Genomic DNA, 20,761 nt, shown 5'->3' with positions numbered 1-20,761 from the left:
ACAAACATCTGCAGGGCAACAGAGGCTGCAGCAGGACCATGCCTGTTTCCAGCTGACAGTGGGTGAGACAGATACCTTCTTGCCCTCCGCAGCCTGCACAGGACAGTGCCGGTGAAGGTGGCCCAAACAGGAAAAATTAGTGTGTATGAGCTGGGCCAGCTTCATGCCGGGTGGCAGCTAAAGCAGACTGAGACTGAGGTGTTTTCCTTAGGACTACTTTGTGTCAGGCCCTGGGGCCGATGGAGCTGGAAGGGATTGCTTAAGAAAGAATGCCAGGAGAAAGCTCTGGAAAGCACAGTATGGCCCCATAGGTTTAATCTGAACCCTCTCAAACCATGTGAATTTGGCAGGTTAAGTTTCCAAGTTCATCTGGCCGAGACACTGAGGAATCAAAGCGAAAGAAATCTCCTTTTCACTTGGTTCCAGGTGGAGCAAGATAACTTGTTCTGGCAGCCTTTCAGTGTCCCAGAAATGTGTAATGATGTATGCCGAAGTGCGTGCCCCTACCCTCTGGGGCAGAGTTCAGCATCTGCAATAAACTTGCATAGCCTAAACCGTGCCAGAACAAGAGGATGCTTTTCAAAAGAAGCTGGCGAGTTCTCACCATTGCCTTCAGCAGTTGCAGTTCAGCCAGCTGATTTAATAAGGGACTTCAATGTATGTTCCACTTCCAAAAAAACAGATTCTTCTTTACTATTCAAAAGGCAACAATCAACCTAAGGAAAAAAAAATGTTTGCAAATATGATTGCTTCCTTCATACTGTGAGTTACGCTGCTTTCCTGCTCAGCTGGCACTGTTTTGACACGTACATGTGAGTATTTAACATGCTAATTGAATGCCTTGTGCCACACAGTTGCCGGCCCCTTTTAGCACTTACTGGAAAATTCCCCGAGGAGCCAGTGCCCGGTGCCGTGCCCGCACTGAGCAGTACCGCTGCCGCTGCCCGCGGCCACCTCGCACCAGGACGGAACCTCAGGGCAACATGCAATGAGCCCAAGCTGCGGCCGCTGCAGGTCCCCTCTGCTTCCCTAAGGGATGCCTGGGGCAGCAGAAAACGAGAACTGAAGGAGAAACATTAACTCTGGTGTTCTTTGAGGAAAACCCAGTGAAAAAATAATTCCTCAGTAATACCGGGAAGAGTAGTTCACATATGGAACGTTTAGCAGTGCTGAGAATCACCTCCACTTTCATACAAGATAAAATATTACAATGATTTATTAAATGAGAAACCTTTCGATTATATTTAATGAGCTTCCATTATACCAGTTTACTGGGAGAGAGACAGTCCTCATTAAAATCGTTTCCAGAATTAAACTGGAAATGTTATTAGACATATTTGGGGACATAAAATTCTCATCTATGGGAAAGGCATGTATTTGTCTGAATGTGAAAATACAAAGTTCCTTTTAAATGTGAAGAAGATGACAGACAGCAATAGCTTAGTGTACCAAACCGAAATTTTAGCTCTGGTCAATGCTTATTTTCAGGTTCTGCGCTATTTCCCTCAGCAGTCTTGTTTTCCCATTAAGAAATATGTTAGATAAGGTTTGGAAGCAACTAGGTAAAGAACAACTGAGTTTGCAGTAGCTGCTAACTCAATTCTGTAGTCTGAAAATAAGGGATAGAAGGGTTTTGTTCCAGAGAAGCGCATTGACAGCTTTGTGCTCGGCTTTCAGATCACCTCGGGCTTCTTGTAGAACGATTTATTTTTCACTTTACTCTGTATTTGTTAAATGGCTTGTGTGATGCATTATAAAGGCTGGAAACACAGCAGCAAAATCCATTTTCCTCATGTATTGCTGATCAGCAGCAGCATGAAAGCCTTGGCACAGCCCGGCAGCGGAGCACGAGTGAGTGTCAGACACACATTTCTTTCCCGAGTTACACAAGAAGGGAAAACTTATTGAAATGTTTGTGTGTTTGTGTTGGAACAGACAGCTTGACAACTCTGCTTAATGACACGAGAGGACTTCTAGCAAAATTTAAAGCTACTCCGATCGCTAATCTCGTCATGAAGAAAGTTGTGGGCTTTTTCTACTTCCCCAACTCCCACCGACTTCATTGTCCATTGATGTCAATAGGAATGAGTGCCCTGGGTGTGCAGTGGCGAGTCTGACATTTTAATGAGCCCAGTACAGGATGTGAGCAGCACTGTACACCCCAGCCCCTGTAGATTACACAGATTTAGGGGAGTGGGAGAGGAAAAGAGACAGAGAAGGGGGGGGGGGGGGGGAAACCTTTTCTGCTTAGCTTTACACTGACTGGAGTGGAGAGAGCCATCAGCAGGGGATAGGATTGCATCAAAGTCTTGATTTTTTTTCCCCCCTTAAAAATGCCAGTGAAAGTCAGAGCCTGCAGAGGGTCTAAATAAAATGGGTGAAAATTTGAGCTTCACTTCTACTGTGAGGAAAAATTAGTGGTGGAACAGGAGCGCCCCTTCTCTGGTTTGGTCGTTGCTGCAGTCCCAGGAATTAATTACAGCTTGGCCACTGGGTAACACTGGCCAATAAACACTCCCAATATATTGTATGGAAAATTTGTTTCTAGATTTCTTTAACTGTCTCAGAACATCTTTTCCTAACAAATGTACTTGCTCCATTTAAATCGCAGAGTGCCTGGGCAGTGGCTTTATTCAGAAAATAAATACGGCGTGTAGAGGAATGAAGGCAGTGGGTTGGTTAGCATTGATAATATGCAGCTGTGGCCTTGTTTCAAAGGCAGCGGGTTGATAGACATGGGTGATGTGCAGCTGTAGCTCGGTCCTGCTAAATAGTTAAATAGGCCTGAGGAGTGTGGGAGAGGGAGGCTGGATGGAGGAGGAGGAGCAGCCCAGAGAAGGTAGAACCTGGATGTAGCAGAGAGAAGGCATGTGGTCTGGCGGATGGAGAAACAGCATGGACAGTAGAATTTAACTTAAGGTAAAGTCTTGTTGCAGTGTGCTAGTTTTGTTTGTGCTGTGACATGGTGGATGTTTGTACTAAATTTGTTAGACAGTCATGCTGCAATACAGCTCAGGGCACATGAAGTTGGTCATCTGAGTTGCCTGTGTGGTTGTGGGACCACAAATGACACCCAAGAGTAACTTCAAGGCAGATGATGAAAGGCAGGAGGTGTGGCTTTACCTTCTGTATCAATCCAAGTGGGAGGTGAAGGGGCTGATGCTAGTCTTGTGAGCCACCTCACCATTTGTAAGATGAAGCAAATTTCTCTGAAACTCTTGTTGCTGTTTTGCTCTTTTTTTTCTCTTTTTGTTTGCTGTGCTAGCCAGAGCAGTCTGCAGCACTGGAACATCTTGTAACTGACAGCAGTGTGCAACGTGGCTGATGGCCACGTAGGATGGACCTCTCAATAGAGTGGTGTATGTATCTCCTGCCTCTCTAAAATGGTCCAGCCATGTTGGGAAAAACTTCAATATAAGGCTCTCTTTCCTTCCATGGATGCGAAGGGGTCCAACCAGACCTCACTCTCTGCAGGAACAAGACTGCAAACAATTTTTATGCCACTGACCCCCAGTATGAAAGCTCCTTTTGGAAATGTGCAAAGCCTATTTGCCTCATTTCCCAGAGGGCAATCGCCTGATGCTGGATAGAAGCAACATTTTGTCACTATCACCCTGACTTAATTTGAATTTCATTTCCAGGAAGAATGCTGTGTGTGAGGAAATCACTTTGCTATTGCTGGCATGCTGCCAGTGACACAAGTGATGATAGGTGGCTGCTGCTAACTATCCCTTTTTATGTCCTCTTGGCCATCCTCAACAAAACCCACATGGAGCAGGGCATCACACGTCCTTCATTGTACAAGCAGGGAAAAATCTGGATTATGATAAGCAATGTCCCTCATCAATGTGGGAAAAGTCTTGTCACACACTTTTGTACTCTGCTTGCTTCTGGTGGGAATTTAAAGCAAGGCAATGAGTGTAAGTTCTTCTACAGAACAGCAAGCCTCGCAGAAAAAGACCTGAAGGTAGAGGAGCTACCTCGTCTACTTCTCCTGTGGTGGACTGCTCTAACAGCACACGATCTTGTTTTGATAGCCAGAGCAGTTTTGTATATGCCAAGGGGACTTCCACCCCTACTTTGGGAAACTACCACCTTCTGTTACTTTGTACCTGTGTCCTTGCATAAAACACATTTTTTCCTGTCTGTAAATTCATCCCATTACATCTAATCTTAACCCAAATGAGCCAGCCTTAGTGTTTATAGCCTTCAAATACTTGCAGAGGGTTATCATATCCTCCTCCTTTAGTCATCATTTGGAAAAGTTGTTTATACTGAATTCTTTCAGGCTTTCCTCATCCAACGGTTCCCTCCTGCCTCATCTGTGGTGGTGCTCTTTGAAAGCCCTCCAGCCCATCTGCATCACCCCGGGCCTGAGGTGCGCAGCAACAACTGCAACAGCCCAGGTGCAGCTGTGGCAGAGCCCTGCGCAGCCCCAGCACACCCTCGCCCTGGGATGTGATACCTCAGTGGGCAGCTCTGAGTTGCACAGGCTTGTCCTGTTCCCACGTTGCAGCGGTGGCCACTAACTGATGTGCCTGCTTTCCAGGTTTCTCTGTCCTATTGACTAGCAGTGTTTCAGATTACTTCCCCCACAAGTATTAACTTCAGTTTTCCCAGGCACAGCCGAAGTTGGTTATTTCTTGCTCGTATTTCTAACCTCTCCAGCTTCCCCCATATTATTGCTACATCATCACTCACTTGCTTTCAACTGCCTGGGCCAAATTACAGAGCAGAGATGAGCCAGGATGTGTATCCAGGTCCTCTGCCAGTGATTTTTTGCAAAGAAATCACCCAGGCCACAAGATCCCATGTCTCACGAGTCATACTGACAAACTGTGGGTTGGCAAATGGCTTTTCTCTTTCCATCCTACCTGGTTACATGGGCAGGATGGGTAGCGGTTGCCAGCTGACCCATGTGGTCACAGGGGCTTGAAGGGTTCCAACTACTACAAGGACCTGCATGGTGCCCCTGAGTCCTCAGGGGGGATCTTCAGGTATTTTTTCCAAGCATTTATTTGAGGTTAGACACAAAAATGAATGTATCCTTATTTTCATATGCCAAATGCTTAAAATTTCCATCAGTGATTTTGGCCATCGTGCTACCTAAAGAATGGAGATCTGGGCATGATTTGACCAAGAGCAGAAAAGTTCACCACCTTTGAATTTCACCTTTGCAATTGCTTTCGTGTGGGTGAATGAATTTCAGCAAGTTGGAATTGTTTGTGTGCATTTGTGTGTGTGGTGTTCTGGTCTTGGAGGCAGAGACCAGGCAGAGGGACACCAGTACTCCCCGAGAGCACAGAGACTGAAGGGGTGATGACAAGGGTCACCAGACAACTATGGCCTTACTTGGGAGTGGGGTGGCCTGTGCTTTAGCCAGCAAGCTGTTGCATATTTTCTCTCTTCAGAAATAGCCTGAATCACCTCACACCTACCTAAGCTGCTTTCCAGGAGGTGACCTGCTTTCCTGAATCCAACTATTTAATCAAACCAGGCTTTATTTCTGTTTTAGTTCTTTATGTAAAGTTATTCCTGGTTCACAAACACTTTCAGCAGCTGTTCATGGCCTTTCATCATTGCACCTCTCACTTCCTCAGGGCTTTTTCCCACTCAACCACTGAGGCATCATGTCTGCCAATGTGAAATCAGCATTCCTAACCTCACTCCCTTCAGCTTTTAGAAAAATGGCTCTTTAGCAGGAAACAGCTTACATTTCAGTAGACTGCAAATGATTCTGCAAACTAATATTTACTAAAGTCGGACTCACCTCTTGGAGCATTCCAGTACCCAGCTGCCTGACACCTGGGCAGGCAGGGCCAGCTCCAGGCAGTGGCTGATGTGATGTGCCCCCCAGACCCTTAACACTCAGTGCTGGAGTGCTTGGTAGATGACACAGGAGTCACCTGCTCAAACTCCCCCTGCATGAGCCCAGTCCCCTTGGCTTTTCCCCTGCCCCAGCAGGCTGGCATTGGATGGTTGGGAAGATTACCTGCAAGGTAAAGGTTCTGCAGCCCCTCAGGCCTGACATCAACCCCAAATCTCTCCATTGCTCTGATTACAGTGTTATGGGGCAAATAGAAGCTAGTATTGGCTTCTCCAGCCTAATAGCAGCCAGGTCTGGTGGGCCTTGCTCAGAGGTCATTAGTGGAGACCCCTGTGCCTTGGAGCTCCTCGGGGAGAGGAGGAAGACCCCAAGCTCCTGCACAGATCTAGGCGGGAACGTGAGGAGTCCCGCTGCAGTGGCCAGTGCTCAGGGCAGGCCTCCTGTGCAGAGTCCTGGGTTACTGGGGAAACTTGAGCACCTCTAGACTCTAATTGTATCCAGTGGGATTCTACTCTCCTCATTCTATAGTTGAGCCATATCCCAGGCTCCTTTATGGTCAGTAGTGTGAGGGAAATCCTTCTGGATACAGTTAATCTGACTTGATATACATGCCTCCTTCTGGAGGCGGTGATTCCAATCCTAGAATGCAGCAGCTGAACCAAGTAGAGCTCTGCTGACTGTAGATCTGAGCAGTGGTGGTTGCTTCCCCACAACCTCCTCTTAGCCCCTGTGTGGAACTGTCAGGTGTACTCAGGTGCAAGATGCTCTGCAAGTCTGAAGGCTGAAAACGGGCAAAAGGAAGAGTGTGCAGGCAGGGCACTGCAGTGGTCACAGAGACAAAGGCATTTACAGCTGCTTCCATGCCCTTGCTTACCCATTCCTGGCCATCTCCTCTCATAGGCAGGAGCTAAAGCTGAGGAACTACTGGGGCTTCAGCTCCAGGGACTGCTGCAAAAAGTGAGGAAGGGACATTTTGAATGATGTAGCTGTCCCGGCTCTCAAGTTGTGCTTACCCAACACCAGAATCGGGGGAAACAGCCCAGAGGCATCACAGTTGGTGGGCTGGGAGTCAGCGTAGGTCCCCTGATGTCAGTGCAGTGCTGTGCCCAAGCTAACAAACTCAGGGCTTATTAGCTCAGGTGCAATGCCAGGCAAATGTGTCAGTACTGCCATCAGACCCACTGGTACGTCTGTGTAACACCAGGCTGCACCTAGTGCCATTACTAGCTCTCTGTGCATGGGCAGCCCTGGGCTGCTGCCTGGTTCGAAGCGTACAGGGCTCATAAACACTACTTGCTTCAGGCCATGTGTTCAAGACCCACCTCCCTCTCCCTTCTATATATACGGTAATAAACCCCATGAAAAAATCATAGCAAGTGAGAGAGCAGAAAGTCCAAGCCTGGTTTTGGTCACCCATTTGGGTCTATGCCTTGGAAAGGAGTGAACTGCCGGCAACCATCCAGCACGAGTGGTTTACCCTCACTCTGCTAGTTCCCATGTCCTGGAAAAACGTCGTTCACTTCTCACTTGTTGTTAGATGCTGCCTGCCTCCTCCTAGGTATTAAAATGTGTCTTACAGGTTGAAACTACTGTGGTCCCAAAATGCTTTCAAGAGATATGATGCATGCAGGTGACAACACACTGTCACTGGTGTAACGGGGCAAGAAGGCTGCTGTTGGTTAGTCCATTTAGCCCTTCCTAACAGTATTCCCATTGCAAGGTAAAAAGCAATTGAGTATTCAGCACATAAGGTGCTTAAAAATGATAGTGGGGTGCGTGTGTGTGTGGGGGGTGTTTTCTTTGCAAACTGCCACGCTGTGATCTGGCTGAGTATTTCAGCAGCAGAAAAAAAGCCCCTCTCCAACTCCTCTGTCCCCAAGCACCCAAATAAGGGTGTATGTATGCAGCACAAGCACTGCTCTAAAGCCAAGCCCCAAAAGCTAGCAGGTGCTTCTCCCTCTCTTTTCATCATGTGAGCATAGCTGATGTCTCCTGCCAGTTTCAAAGGCAAGCCCACACAATGGAGACAGGGGGCAAAGCAGCTGGGGGGGCGGCAGGGAAGGGGCACGGAGGGGGCCCTGCTTGGCAAGGTGAGCGGTGCCTGCCAGGCGGCCCTGCCAGCTCTCTTTGTGCAGCTTTGGGAGAAAAGGGGGGAAGGAAGAGGCGACAGCAAGTGAGCGAATTCAAAGCGAAGCGGCTGGGGCCAGCGAGCCGTGGCTGATCTGTGCCAGCTGCGAGCCACTGCTCTTCTAGTCAATGCGCCGATTATTCTGCTGGAGTAGGGAAGAAAGAGCCACTAGACATGTGCGTGTGTTCAGGGCCGATGGAAGAGGGCTGCGTGGATCTACCTTACCCGTGCTCACTGACACGCAGCCAGCACAATTTCTGTAGCACCCGGCGTTTGGGGTATGCTCTGTGCACCCCCGCAGCCCGGCCAGCCCGAACCGCTGGGTCCAGCGGGAGAGGAAAAGGGTGGCCACCCTCCCCACGCCTGTCCCAGAGCAGGGAATGCCACGAAACCCAGCCTGTGTCCCCAGGGGGTCATTGCCTGAGCTGCCACAGGGGACCGGCTCTCAGCACTAACTCGTTTAGACCGGCTACCGGGTAATCTGCTGGTGGGGAACACGTTTGCCCCTGACATCGCCCCAAGCGTGCCAGCACGGAGGGCAGTCCCCTCCTCTGTCCGCTGGGCCGTTGTCCCCGAGGGGCCACTCCTGCTCTCCTGGTCAAAGGCTAGGTTTGCCCTTTTAATGTGCCTCTGGATGGAGGAGCGTGGTCCCTGTCACCCGCAGCTGCTGTCCCGAGGCGGGATTAGCGCTGCCTGCGCGGGGAGGTTGGGTCAGGACAGCTCTAAGGCGGCGCTGGGATGTCAGGGGGGAAGTGCGGCTGCTAAAGGCTTTTGATGAGGGGCTGGCGCAGCCTGGTGATGCCCCTTGGCAGCGGAGCTCCAGGGCACACGGCGGCCGGCGCCGGCCCGCGGGACCCCCCGTAACCCGCCAGCCGGGGCTGCGGGCCGGGCACCGAAGCCCAGCGCCGGCAGCCGTGAGCCGGTGGTGAGGAGGGCCCCCTGGGACGGCAGCAGCCGGCGCACCCGGGTTCACCCGGGTGCTGCCTCCGCTATCCGACAGCACGCTGGCGCCGAGCCCCAGCCCGCCGCCCGGCTTGCACCGCCGGGCCGAGCTTAACGTCCCTGACCACAATCACCCGAAGCCGTGGAGTGAAACGTTACGGCCCTCGCTGGGGCGCACGGCAGCGAGGCCTGCCCGCCCCCGCCGCCCTGCTCCCAGCACAGCAAGCGGCCGCGGCGAGGTCCCCCGCGGCTGCCGGGCTCTGGCCCGGGCCCGCCAGGCCCCGCTCGGCCGGCAGCGCCAGCACAGGCCCCGCGGGCAGCGCGGCGGCGGCGCCCCCTGCCGGCGGCGGGGCTCCATGGCGGCGGAGGGAGCGGGCCGGGCCCCGCGGCGGGGAGGGCCCTGGTTCGTCGCGGAGGTGCGGCGGGAGGGAGGCGGCCCGAGGGGCGGCCGGGGCGGGCTCTCGGCGTGCCGGGCGCCGCCTCGCCGCAGGGCTGGGGGCTGCGGACGGGCACGAAGAGTCTCCGAGGGCCCGGCGGACAGAGGCGAGGCGCCCCCAGGCCCGCAGCCGGCCCCGGCGGTGACCTCGGGACGCTGGCCCGAGGCACCGGCTGAGAGGAATGGCTGCCGAGCGGCGTGTGGGCGGGCGGGGCAGGCACGGTCCCGCTCCCGCTGCCCTGCGCCGCGTCCCGCAGGCGCCTCTTGCTGCGGCCGCAGCTTAACGCGCGCCCGGCCATTAACCACGGGTGCCGCCGGCCAGCCGTGTGGGGCAGCGCAGGGCCTCAGCGGGCCCCGGGCCCGGCCCGAACCACGGGCAGCCCTCGGGCCCGGCCCCGGCTCTAGGCCCCGTGGCTTTTAAGCGCCCGTCCCGATGCAGGGCACCAGGTGAAGTCCCCTGCGGCAACACAACGGCCTGCCTCCAGCTCAGGTTTAGCCAGAGGAAAGGGCTGAGCCTCCAGGGGGCTGGTGATGGCTCACACCCCTACCCCACCACCCCACCCTATCCCTGCCAGCCCAGTCCCTTTGTTGGAGAATGCTGCTTTAAAGGTTCTCTAATATTCCTTAATGAGTTTAGCCAAGAAAAGGGAAGGTTTGGTTTGATGTATGCCCTTCAGGAAGGAACAGACCCTTAAGAGATCCCTCAGGGGACTGAGCGAGGATGCCATGTGCCCAAGTGTGCTTCCACAAGCTCTGCTTTCACACCCCGTTGTGTTAAATAAGGGCCATCTCGTTCCAGAGATATCACCTGGAAGTGAATCTACTGCTACCAGGCGCTCGCAGACCACTGCCTGTTCTGTCATCAGAAATGAGGCAGCTGTGGTAAGAGCCTCAGATGCAAACCCTCATGTTCTAGCACTTGGTCTTAGAGTTTGTGAACAACAACAAGTGAGGTGTGTTGCGTAAGGCAGTATCTTATTTGTCCAACCAATGTGGGCTCCTCATAAACCTCAGCTTACGGAGTCTTTCCACATATTCTAAGGACAAACTGTAGATCTTTTCCTGCAGCATCTGCTCTGTCCGAACGGGTACCAAGACCAGTGGTGGTTCCAGAGGATCTCACCTTCACAAGTAATTCCTGAAGGGCTCCAGCTTGTCCCTCTGTTGCTCAGACTGTGGGCTTTCAAAGTTCATTCCTGTTGCTGCCCTGTGTGATTTTGGCTGGTCCTTCCTCACATTACTGCCAGCCTTGGGTGCTGCATCCTAAAGGCAATTCTGCAAAGTCCATCTTGCAAGTCTTTGCTCATCCAGCAGTCATGTGTTGGCAGAATGCATGGCTCTATCTATATCAAAAGGCATTGCAAAAATTGTCTGTTTTGCTGGAAATTTTGATAATAAAGTAAAACAGAAGCTTCTGGATAAAGCCAAAACTGCAGACTATTTCTGGTAGTTTTCCTTTTGTGAAGTGTCCTACGTTCCTTACTATTTATTCCACTGGTCTGGTCTGGTATGGTACGGAGGAGCACAATTCTGCTTCTGGTCTGCAGCCAGATTTGGAAAATTTTTTTCTGAAGTAGAGAATCATCTTTCCCAGATCACTAATAAAACACTTGGAAAGAACTGGGGGGGGAAAGTACACCCCCCCCAACTGTGCAGTAAGGTACCAGTAATTGTATTCCTGAAATACAAAAGTTGGAATTGTTAAAAAACAACCCCACATATTTAAATTGTAACACTCCAATGAAATGAAGGTAGCAGTCAGTCGGAAAAAGAAAAGCATTAGAACTAGCTGAGATTTTGCTTGAAAACTACTTACATAAATGACTTAAGTTAAAAAAAAAGCTATAGAAGTGAAATGATAAAATATTGCCTGGGGCCCCATAAATAAACCAAGCCAAATCAATTACTTTTGTGTCTATAAGTCATGAGTCAATTTATAAAGTATGGAGTGAACGAACAGAAGCACTTATAATAAAGTGTTACCACTTCAACAACATTATTATATAAATCATCCAATTTCTGGAGCTAGGAAGCAGGTGCCTTTCTTTGCAGCAACTCACCATTACCTAGAGTAGCAATGGTATTGAGGCTACTATATGTTTAGTGGCTGCATGAAGACAATTAATAGCCCCACACATAAACAGTTTATACAGCAGATTTCCAAATTAAAGTGATTAAATACCAGAGTGCTGCTATCACAGCTCAAGCAGCTCAGCAATTGCCACTGGAAAACATGTGCTGGCTGGGAGAGCCTGGAACCCACCGGCTGCAGAGGGTGGGGGCTGAGCAAACACCACCCTGCAGGGGACTGTAAAATTGAAGCTGAACAAGTGTCAGGTAGTAATGTGGAAAACGGGGATGCTACAGGGTGCTCCCTTCTGCCTCCCCTTGCTCTTCCTGCAGCGCATGTGCTCTAGGACTTTCTCTGGTACAGTAAATTGGTGAGTAGTTCCACGGACAGGTCCCTACAGAGGAGAGAGCTCAGATTTGGAGTGGTTTAGGTAATGTTTGCCACCATGGTGTAGGCAGCCAGGCTAGAAAGCCCTCAAGGCCCCTTCCAGCTTGGCTGAATTGGTAGAGCCACAAGCGTAGAAATACATGACTCACGGGTCTGTCAGCACAGGGCCTGGACTGTGTGTGTGTGCGGACGTGGGTAGCAAAGCCAGGGGCCTCACATGCAGATTCAGGAGCTTTTACCATGAATCTCTACAACTGACTCTACCTTCTATTGGAAAAGATGAAGGAAAGTTTTCTTGAAAACCCCTTATTGTGATGAGAGAGCAAAACCCAAAGCTGCTTCTTTTGCATAAATATTGTATCTTTTAGCAACAAAATGTAAGAATTTTGTCCCGATTCTGGTCCTTTCTGTGAAAATACATTCATGTGCTAGTCTATGGGGCTACACTGAGCAGGAGTGATTTACAAAGCTTTATATAAGGAACATTTTGCCAAGAGGGCAACTGGTGCTTTCTGCTTTGTCAGTGCACCGGGACCACGTGTGGACCTCAAGTCATGGGGCCGCCCTTTACTTCATTTACTTATGAATGTGGCTGTAGAAACAGGATCCTTACTCCTTGGACTGCACATCCTCGTGGAAAGCACAAGATTCGGCATGAAAGCGTGTTGAAGATGCAGTCTCTGCTGCTGATCTTCCTTGCCTGCTGCCTTGGCACTTGGGCACATTGCACCAGTTCCTCAAAGCATAAAGGGCAGGGAGCACCCAAAGGCAAAGTAGTCCAGCTGCAGGAGTGATGATGGTGTGCACACAGCATATTGGCGCTCCCTCTTTTTCACCATTCCTCTGAAATATACTGCACTTCAGGAGAAGCACGAGCCAGAGACAAAATTTACTTCGCTTCAGCTCCAGAGCATCCAGGCTGGTTGGGGTTGCTTCCTTGGTGGCTCCCCAGCTCTAGGAATTGTCCCTGCATGACCGGTTCCCAGTCCATGCTACTCTCAGCCACGCCAGAGCCCAGAGTACCGTGGAGAAGGGCTATCCTCCCCGCAGGATAGGGCTGCCAGCCGCAGGGCTGGTGAAACGCTGCACTTGCCTGCATAGTTCCCCCTGTTTAGCCCCAAGTCTCACAAAACCAAACTGGGAAATCCCCCACGAAACAGTCCTGACACAGAGCAGGTCCCGGGGCTGCCAAACGGAGAATTTAAGACCACCTGCGAGTCATAGCACAAGTGGGATACCTGGCAGCCAGCACCTTGGTTGTACCCAGAGGGGCTGATTTTGAAGAGGAGCAGCGGTATCACCTGCGGGCAGGTACCACGTGCGTGAGCAGCAGATTCCCTCCCAGGTAGGGCAGTGGCTGACCAGCACGGTCCCTGGGAGTGCCCTCCTGCCCACCGGCGGGAAGAGCTGCTGCTTCATCCTTTTCTTTCTGGGACTGGCTGTACTTACCGTGTGGGTATTGGGGCTGTGCCTCTGTCTGCAAAAGAGGTTTTGCACTTGTTCACCTCCAAGTTCGGAAGTCAGCACCCAGAAAAATACTGCTAGCAAGGAGCCAGCACAGCACGCATGCTGAGGCTTAACATGAAGGGAAAAATATTATTAAAATATTTTAGCTGGGGTTTTAAAATTATTATTATTATTACAGGACCGGGGTAGTTGGATTAGATAGAGAAAAACGAATACTGTGACAACACTACTCCACAATTACAGGTTTTAACAAAACAGCCACAGAGCCAGTGTGAATGAGGAAACTGCACTGACTCTCCAGACTTCTTCAGCCAATTTTGGCTACTACCTCAGCAGGGCAGCAGCAGAAAGAGGAGTTACTCACAATTAGCTGTTCTTCCACGTGCTTGTCTTACTTCACTGGATCAAATCACAGGAAAAAAACGTAGAATCAGCATTAACCTTACAGGGCATATAAATATGAGACCAGAGGAGGGAGAACCAGCCTGACATTTCAAACACTGCACCCCAACCTCTTTCATCCCCATCAAAGATCGATTCACACCGTCTCAGGTGAAAGGTTAAAACTGTTCATCTACCCATGGCAGCATCTCAGCTTGCATGATCAACCCCATGCTGTTGCCCTGTGAGAAGCAAAGGGGACCACGTGTCCCCAGACTGGCTAAGCATGATCCTCACTCAGCGTGTGCCCAAAAGGGATTTCCCTGCAGCACCAGCTGTTGGCTCCCAGCACCATACTGGGAGAGTGCACCAGGTGAACAGGAGCCTCACATTTGAGTGGTGACCTGGGTGTACAGGCTGCTTTCTCCTACTTCTGGGCAACAATGACCTGCTATTGCAAACCTACTTTAGTTTCCATGCAAGAAGATGTGGAAAGCAGAGACTTTGGAGAGTATTATCATTTCAGACATTTCTCCCCATCTGCTGCTTGATCCAAAACAGAAATTCAGAGTTAACAGCACAGACTGGTCAAATTGTTCTTCCTGCCACTCCAGTCAAGCAGGGTTAATGCTGCTCCGTGGGGGCACGGAAGCCGGCCAAAGCCTCTACCCCAGAGGGCTCTGCAGAGTTCAGACTCCGCACCAGCCAGCCACTGCCCACCTCCCACAAAAGCACCACGGGCTTGCAGAGAAGCTCAGAACCAGCTCTCACCAGTTGTGCACATGGGTCCACAACTCCTGCTCAGCTAATACCTCTTTGGGAGAGTGGTGGGATGGCAACAGGCAGAAACAAGCTCTCCCCAACTAAGGATTAGTTTCGGTTTTTTTCCCCTTACTTACCTTCCATTTTCCCATCTCTTCTAGCTGAAGCATACAGGCTGCAGATTTTTCAGACATGATGTTTTATTTCCTGTTTTGGTGTACTAACATATTTGGTTTTCAGCCTATTTCACTGCTCACAAATGCTTACCACTTGTGTGGGAATGCTTGTGTAATCAAACAGCAATATTTTTAAGTCAGGATTGAGCAGTGTAAAACCACAGGCAAGAAGAATCACGCTTCAAGGCTTGGAAGCTGCGAGACTGACAGAAAATGCAGAATGCCATGTTCAAGGTACTGCCTTTTTCACATACAAAGTCCCTCTACCAGATACTTCACCTGTGAATTCACCCTAGACATTGTGTTCTTGAGGGTCTATTTGAAACAAGCAAACACCACCACATAACCCATGCAAACAAACAAACTATCCCTCCCCCATACCCAGATAAAACCTGTTACAGCTGTATTTCCCATGCAGTGCTGTAAAACCACTTCAAGAGGATTTTAAAGTCCCTTTCCAATTTCCAACCATAAATGCCATGCCCACAGTGGAAAGGGAAGGTAGCAGAAAATTATAAAGCTTAACCCACAGTTCTGTCTGAGGCCTTACACCGACTTAATTTGCCACATTGTAAAGTTCCACATTTCCGGAAAGCACGTTGATAAATAACAAGTATATTAAGGACAATAAAATTTTATACTTTCTGTAAAACCTTGAAGCTTTCCTAGGCAATGTTATGAGTAAAGCAGCTAAGTAGGAAGTTGGGTTCCCTGGAACTGGGACACAAGATACCAAATCATGTAAAAATTACAGGAACTCTTGAGAGCTGGCAACACTGAATTATGTTTCACTGCCTGCGGGTCCGGTGCTGGCTTGTCTTTTAGCTGAGGTTCTAAAAGCTTTAAGGGTGGGTGGATGTTGCCCTTCAGCAGCACTTGTAGCACTGATGGTGTTTTCAAGAAAACAAAAGCAAATGATCCTACCCTGCCAGAAGGAAAAACAAGGTCAATCATGCTATGCAAATCAGCTCTCTGTTGGAGAGGAAAATCAAAACAGAGGAACCTGCTACCCCCAAGGTACAGACTGAATGTGAATAAACAAAACTTAACTCCTGCTTGATTTTATCACCAGAGAGGGTGAAAGAGGAAAATACATAGATGCAAAAATACTTCAGATTAATACAGCAGTGACTTTGGAAACCTCTCAGTTCTTGAAAAATAAACTTGTCACTATAAAGCCCTGCATTTTCAAACTAATAGTGTATCCCATGCAGAAGACATAGCTCAGGACCTCTGAGGAACTATCAGACATCTAAACATCTTTTTGCGGGAGGCTATGTAAGAAGTGTCCTGACTGAATAGGGTTGCTACCTTTTCTTGGGTTATTTCATTTCGTTTCTTGACAGAAATTACAAATTAAAGGAAATACACCAGTGCTAAAAATTCACCTGTAATATCTCCGGTCAGGCAAAAAGCACTTGTGTATTTCTAGGCTTTTTGTTTATTTACTTAAAGGCTAGTTTACAACTTATTAACATCTATCAAAACAAGATTAATTTTAACTATGGAGCAATATTTACTGCAGATCCTGATGAAATCTACACCTCACACATTCAAAGATGCTCCTTCATTTCCCTGGGCCTAGGAGAATGACAAGAGCGGCAACAGCAAGCACTGCAGGCGATCACTTTATACTGAAACGGGAGGAGTTCTGAATGGCTGCAGGGCAGAAGGAAACTTATGCTGGCAGGAATGAAAATGTGAAATCCACTAGGCTACCAGAGGGGAACCACACAAGTTGTTAACAGAAATGCCAGATGCCTGAAAAACATTTCAAACAATAGTAATTTTTTACCTGGTTATTCTATTCAAGTCCTAATTAGCTCAATGAAAATGATTTTGACTGCAGTGCTTATTGAAAGAGTGGACACAATGCCATACTCATTTTCAGTTCAAGTTTTACTCCCAATTACACAAAGGTTGAAAAGAGTTTTTCAGAGTTTGAAAACCAGTTAATAATTTTAGTTTCATTATAAAACGGGGAAACCCAAAGGATACAGGAGTTGTGTGACTGTTGCAATGTTCAGCATTGAAGTGTTGTGCAACCTATTTTTATCTCATACACTGATTATTTTCTGTATTATCTGCCTCTCAAATTATAACTGTACAACACCCGCAGGTATCGAAGGTTAAAATATTTTGATAAAATACTACGTTAGGGAAGGTTCCAATGACTTAGTACAGATTAAAGTACAAAATAATGACAAGTGAGAGCATCGCTAGGAGTTTATTCAGAAGCTTTTACTTTCAGTTCTTATATCACAAAAGACATGTTTAATGTTTACAACAAGTATTAGAAACTGAGATGTTTTTATTTCTACTGTTATAAAAGTAACATAAGAGACAATTCTAAGCCATCTTCAAAATGCAGACCAATCTTTTTTTTTTTGTATATAAACTGTACACAAAAAACAAGGCACTATACATTTTTGGATAATAAAGTATAAAGGTTGATTCGCATAGTTTCTCAAGAAATCCATGCTATAAATACAAACGCTTTGTTCAGTTTAGCACCTGAAGCAGCACTGAGAACAATTCATTAACTATTGCAAAGAGAAAGTTTTCAGAATGCGTAGGAGATACATATTGGTGGTATAGCTAATTCAGTACAAGCAACTGCCATCCAGCTACTTTTCTGTAGTTTTGAAATGAAAGTCTTGAAAGTGAATATATATTGCATTGTTAAATACATACTTGTTCTATGTGTTTATATAAATATAAATTCTTTGTAATCCACAAACTAACAAAATAACACTTTACAAAGAGAACTTCTTCGAAACCAAAAATGGGAAGTATTGTATATAGCCAAAGGACACCTGCAGCAGTAGCTTAGGAAACTACTGTTTAAGTGCATAGGAGAGCAGAGCTTAAACACATTACCTTTAAGAGTCAAAGTTGAATTCCATTTCCAAAGAGTTCTCTTGGCCTTTTATATTATTACACACTTCCGGATAGGTAGTCACTAATAACTTCAGATTATTTCTATTTGTTCTGTAAATGGGGGAACAATTCTTCTAAAGGGCAGAGGAAGTGAAAACTGATATCCCTTTAGTCTCACTCCAATAAACACAACTTAGAAGAGTCCTTTTGCCTTCTTCAGATTAACCTGCTTCCAAGATGGCAGTGCATTGTATTCTTCTCTCGTCATCTCTAATGCAACCTGCATTTAAAATGAGAAGATACACCGTTAATAAAAACACTTGTAAGTAGCAAAACTGTCAAATGACTTCACAGCATGATTAGACACACATGCACAGAGTAACAGCGCACCTATTCTCTCCTTACCTCAAAGTCCTCATCTGAAAGATAAATTTCAAGCTTCAGAGGATCAACTCCCTCAGGCAGAGGCCTAGCTAAAAGATCCGCTAACGGATACACTGTTTTACACAGCTTGGCCAGCACGTCCTCCACAAGGATTATTTGGTTAGAAACATCAGCATCCTGTAAGGAGAGAAGGAAAACCGAGAACAGGATCACAATGCTGAAATCACCAACTGCTCCCACTGCAGTCTGAAGATGGCATGGGATCAACTCGCACTGCATGGCCCACAGAGCACAAAGCTATACATCCAGGTTGGCATATAGGTAAACAACACTGCCCTACAACAATTTCACAGCTGAAAAAAAAACAAAAAAGGGGTGTGCACTAAGCAGGACACCCCATACTCAAAATCTCAGTTTAAGGTTGACTTCTGTGTTTAGTCACAAAGCCATCATTTTCCACTAAGGACGGCTGCAAAAGACAAAACACAGCATGTCATGCACCTTGAGATGCCCCTTGACTGAAGGCTTTTAAAGCAGTCACATGTAAATCGGCTGTGACTCTGCTTCCCAGGTGGGGAAGTCAATGCTGGAGCTCTTGGAGCCAGCTGATCCTCTGCGGGGCATTTTGCTCCTCTGCACTTTGAGTCTGGAGGACAGACCAGAACTGCATATTGCTGCCCATTTCACATGGTTGAAAGAGTTGTTCTGCTAAACTCTAGCACATCTCTTTCCAAGAGATGGTTCAGATAACACTTTGCTCCCGTTTTTAACAAGAAAGAATATAAGAAGTTACAGGAAAGAACAACCAGGAGTTCCTCTGATATCCACACTCCCAGTCAGAATTTAGCTGTGTTGTTATTTTTTTCCTGTGCACACTCCTGAACTGCACTTTGGAAGTTCATAACTCTGGATTTTGGGGCTTGACAGCACGAACAAGCAATGTTAACGACCACACAAGACACATCCATTAGCAACAGGAAACAGTCTGTGCCATGAAAAGATTTACCATTTCTGTGATCTCTGCGATGTCTTCCCTGTGTTCCCAACTTGGGAACATATTAGTGAAGGTCAGAGGCTCTAGGCCAGCATGAATTAGATAGGATTTGGGGGGCTTCTTTACATTTTTTCCTAAAACCGGTCAAAATAAAAAGAGAGAGAAATTACAAATGGTACCATATTTTGCAATGTCACCCGCTGTTCAAAGCTGCCTTGGAAGTATGTATAAATGATTCTCTCCTGGAAAGCTGAAGTAATTTAAGACAAAAGTAGGAATAAGTTTCACCAGTTTTGGTGGGTTTTTTTATGTAGTATGGCACCTTTTAACATGTTTTCCAGTATTCTTAAATCTGCCTTTTACTCTATCTGACCATAAAGATCAACCCATGTATGCTGAAAATTCCTCACAGTTACTTCCTAACCCAATGTATTTCTTATCTTACAAAAACAGAATTAGAATAGAGTAAGCAGAGTTTGATGGTCTGAAATTAGCCAGATTCAGGTAAATGAAAACTTCTGGTATGCTCAGCAGAAATGTCCTGCCAGCAGCAAATACAGCTTAAGCTTAGAGGTTTAAGTGAGATTTTTTAAACTGCTCTTAACTTGGGATACTGAGGTCTAACACAATCCTTTTGTTATTAAATTCAAAGGAATGGGATCTGAAAGTTCACAGAGGTACTGCAACAGCTGGGTGGTAACTACTGATGATTTTCAAAGACAGTCCTGCTGCTTTAACACATGTATCTGTGCACGCTATATAGGACATGGACATAACACTGCCTAGGAGTGATGCCACATCAAATTAAGTCATTAAAGTCATTATGCCAAGTACTGGTGAAAAAACTACTGACTGAATGATTTCATTCCCCAAGGATTCAAAACCACTAATAAACTCCAAATATTATTAGAAAGAGGTAGACACACAGTCAGGGACTGGGAGGAGCTGTCATTCAGAAAAATGTTGTACCTTCATCTCACTTGGATTCAAACAAGTCAGTCTAATCAAATCTTTCTTCCAGATAGGCAATGGAAAAGCTGAAGATGTTGCGAAGTCCAGAATCAGGTCAAAGTAACAGAGCAGCATGACACCACCTCACTTCTGAGGGCTGTAGCTTCCCTAAAAACTGTCTCTTGCAAAATTCTGTTATTCCCTACATTATAAGATTTCCTCCAGAGAGTGTAAATCTATCACAGAAGACCCTGGTTTTTACTGTAGTCCCTACCTGCACTTGATGAGCATGGGCTGTCAGGAGGGAGGGACTAAAAGAACACAGCCCCTTCCTCCCCATTGCCAAGGAGCACCCCAGGGACTGATGCAACGCCTGTGCTGAATGCAGAGAGCCTGGCTGGACATAGTTGTTCCATTAGGTCTGCAAAACCTGGACATTACATGTTTGGCTTTACATCAGGTGCTGGGAGCAAACTGATTAGAGACAGTATGTTCACATGAAACTCTGAATACCACAGATACAAGCTCTGTGGAGTGATTCAACATGCACTTAAAGACTTTGCATTAAAAAAAATGCGTGAATCTGCTCTAGTTGCGCTGCTCCACTCTCAGTAATTCAGCCAAGAAATAAAAGGAAGTGGCATGTGCTAGTGTTCCAGCATAGGTAGGATAAATTTGCGTGTAACTGGATAAACATATTTACTGCATGAACTCTGCCCTCAGCACAAGCTGATCTCCTCACTAAGAATCACTTAAGGGCAAACTAGATTCTTCCCTCTCCTAGTGGTCTGCAGCTCAGCTTTCCAAACTGCTGATTTAGCAGATAAAACCACAGAAAAACTTTCAAGACATGTTGACAAGTTAAATAAGGTTTAGGCACAAGGAGAACTGCTAGGTATATTCAAGGGATATCCAGAGTTGCTAATCAATCTCTTTCATATCATCATGTAGAAAAACACTGCAAGCCAGGAAAAG

At 47.4% G+C, this 20,761-nt stretch overlaps 1 protein-coding gene across 12 annotated transcripts in view; it reads right to left on the bottom strand.

The window, feature by feature from the left end:
• Positions 1-16,785: 16,785 nt before the first annotated feature.
• SVIL (supervillin) overlaps positions 16,786-20,761 on the bottom strand; it is a 142,628-nt gene continuing 138,652 nt past the window's right edge. For all 12 annotated transcript variants that reach the window (XM_056337633.1, XM_056337636.1, XM_056337635.1 and 9 more), the window contains 3 exons: positions 18,848-18,969; positions 17,863-18,018; positions 16,786-17,737 (listed from right to left, as the gene is read on the bottom strand). In XM_056337633.1, coding sequence (XP_056193608.1) covers positions 17,651-17,737; positions 17,863-18,018; positions 18,848-18,969 — 365 coding nt within the window. In that variant the 3' untranslated portion in view covers positions 16,786-17,650. The remainder of the gene's footprint in view (positions 17,738-17,862; positions 18,019-18,847; positions 18,970-20,761) is intronic.

This window comes from Falco biarmicus, chromosome 4, assembly GCF_023638135.1.
Source record: "Falco biarmicus isolate bFalBia1 chromosome 4, bFalBia1.pri, whole genome shotgun sequence".
Classification (NCBI taxonomy): domain Eukaryota; kingdom Metazoa; phylum Chordata; class Aves; order Falconiformes; family Falconidae; genus Falco; species Falco biarmicus.
The sequence above is the reverse complement of the archived record's forward strand: the minus strand, read 5'-3'. Positions and strand labels throughout refer to the sequence as shown.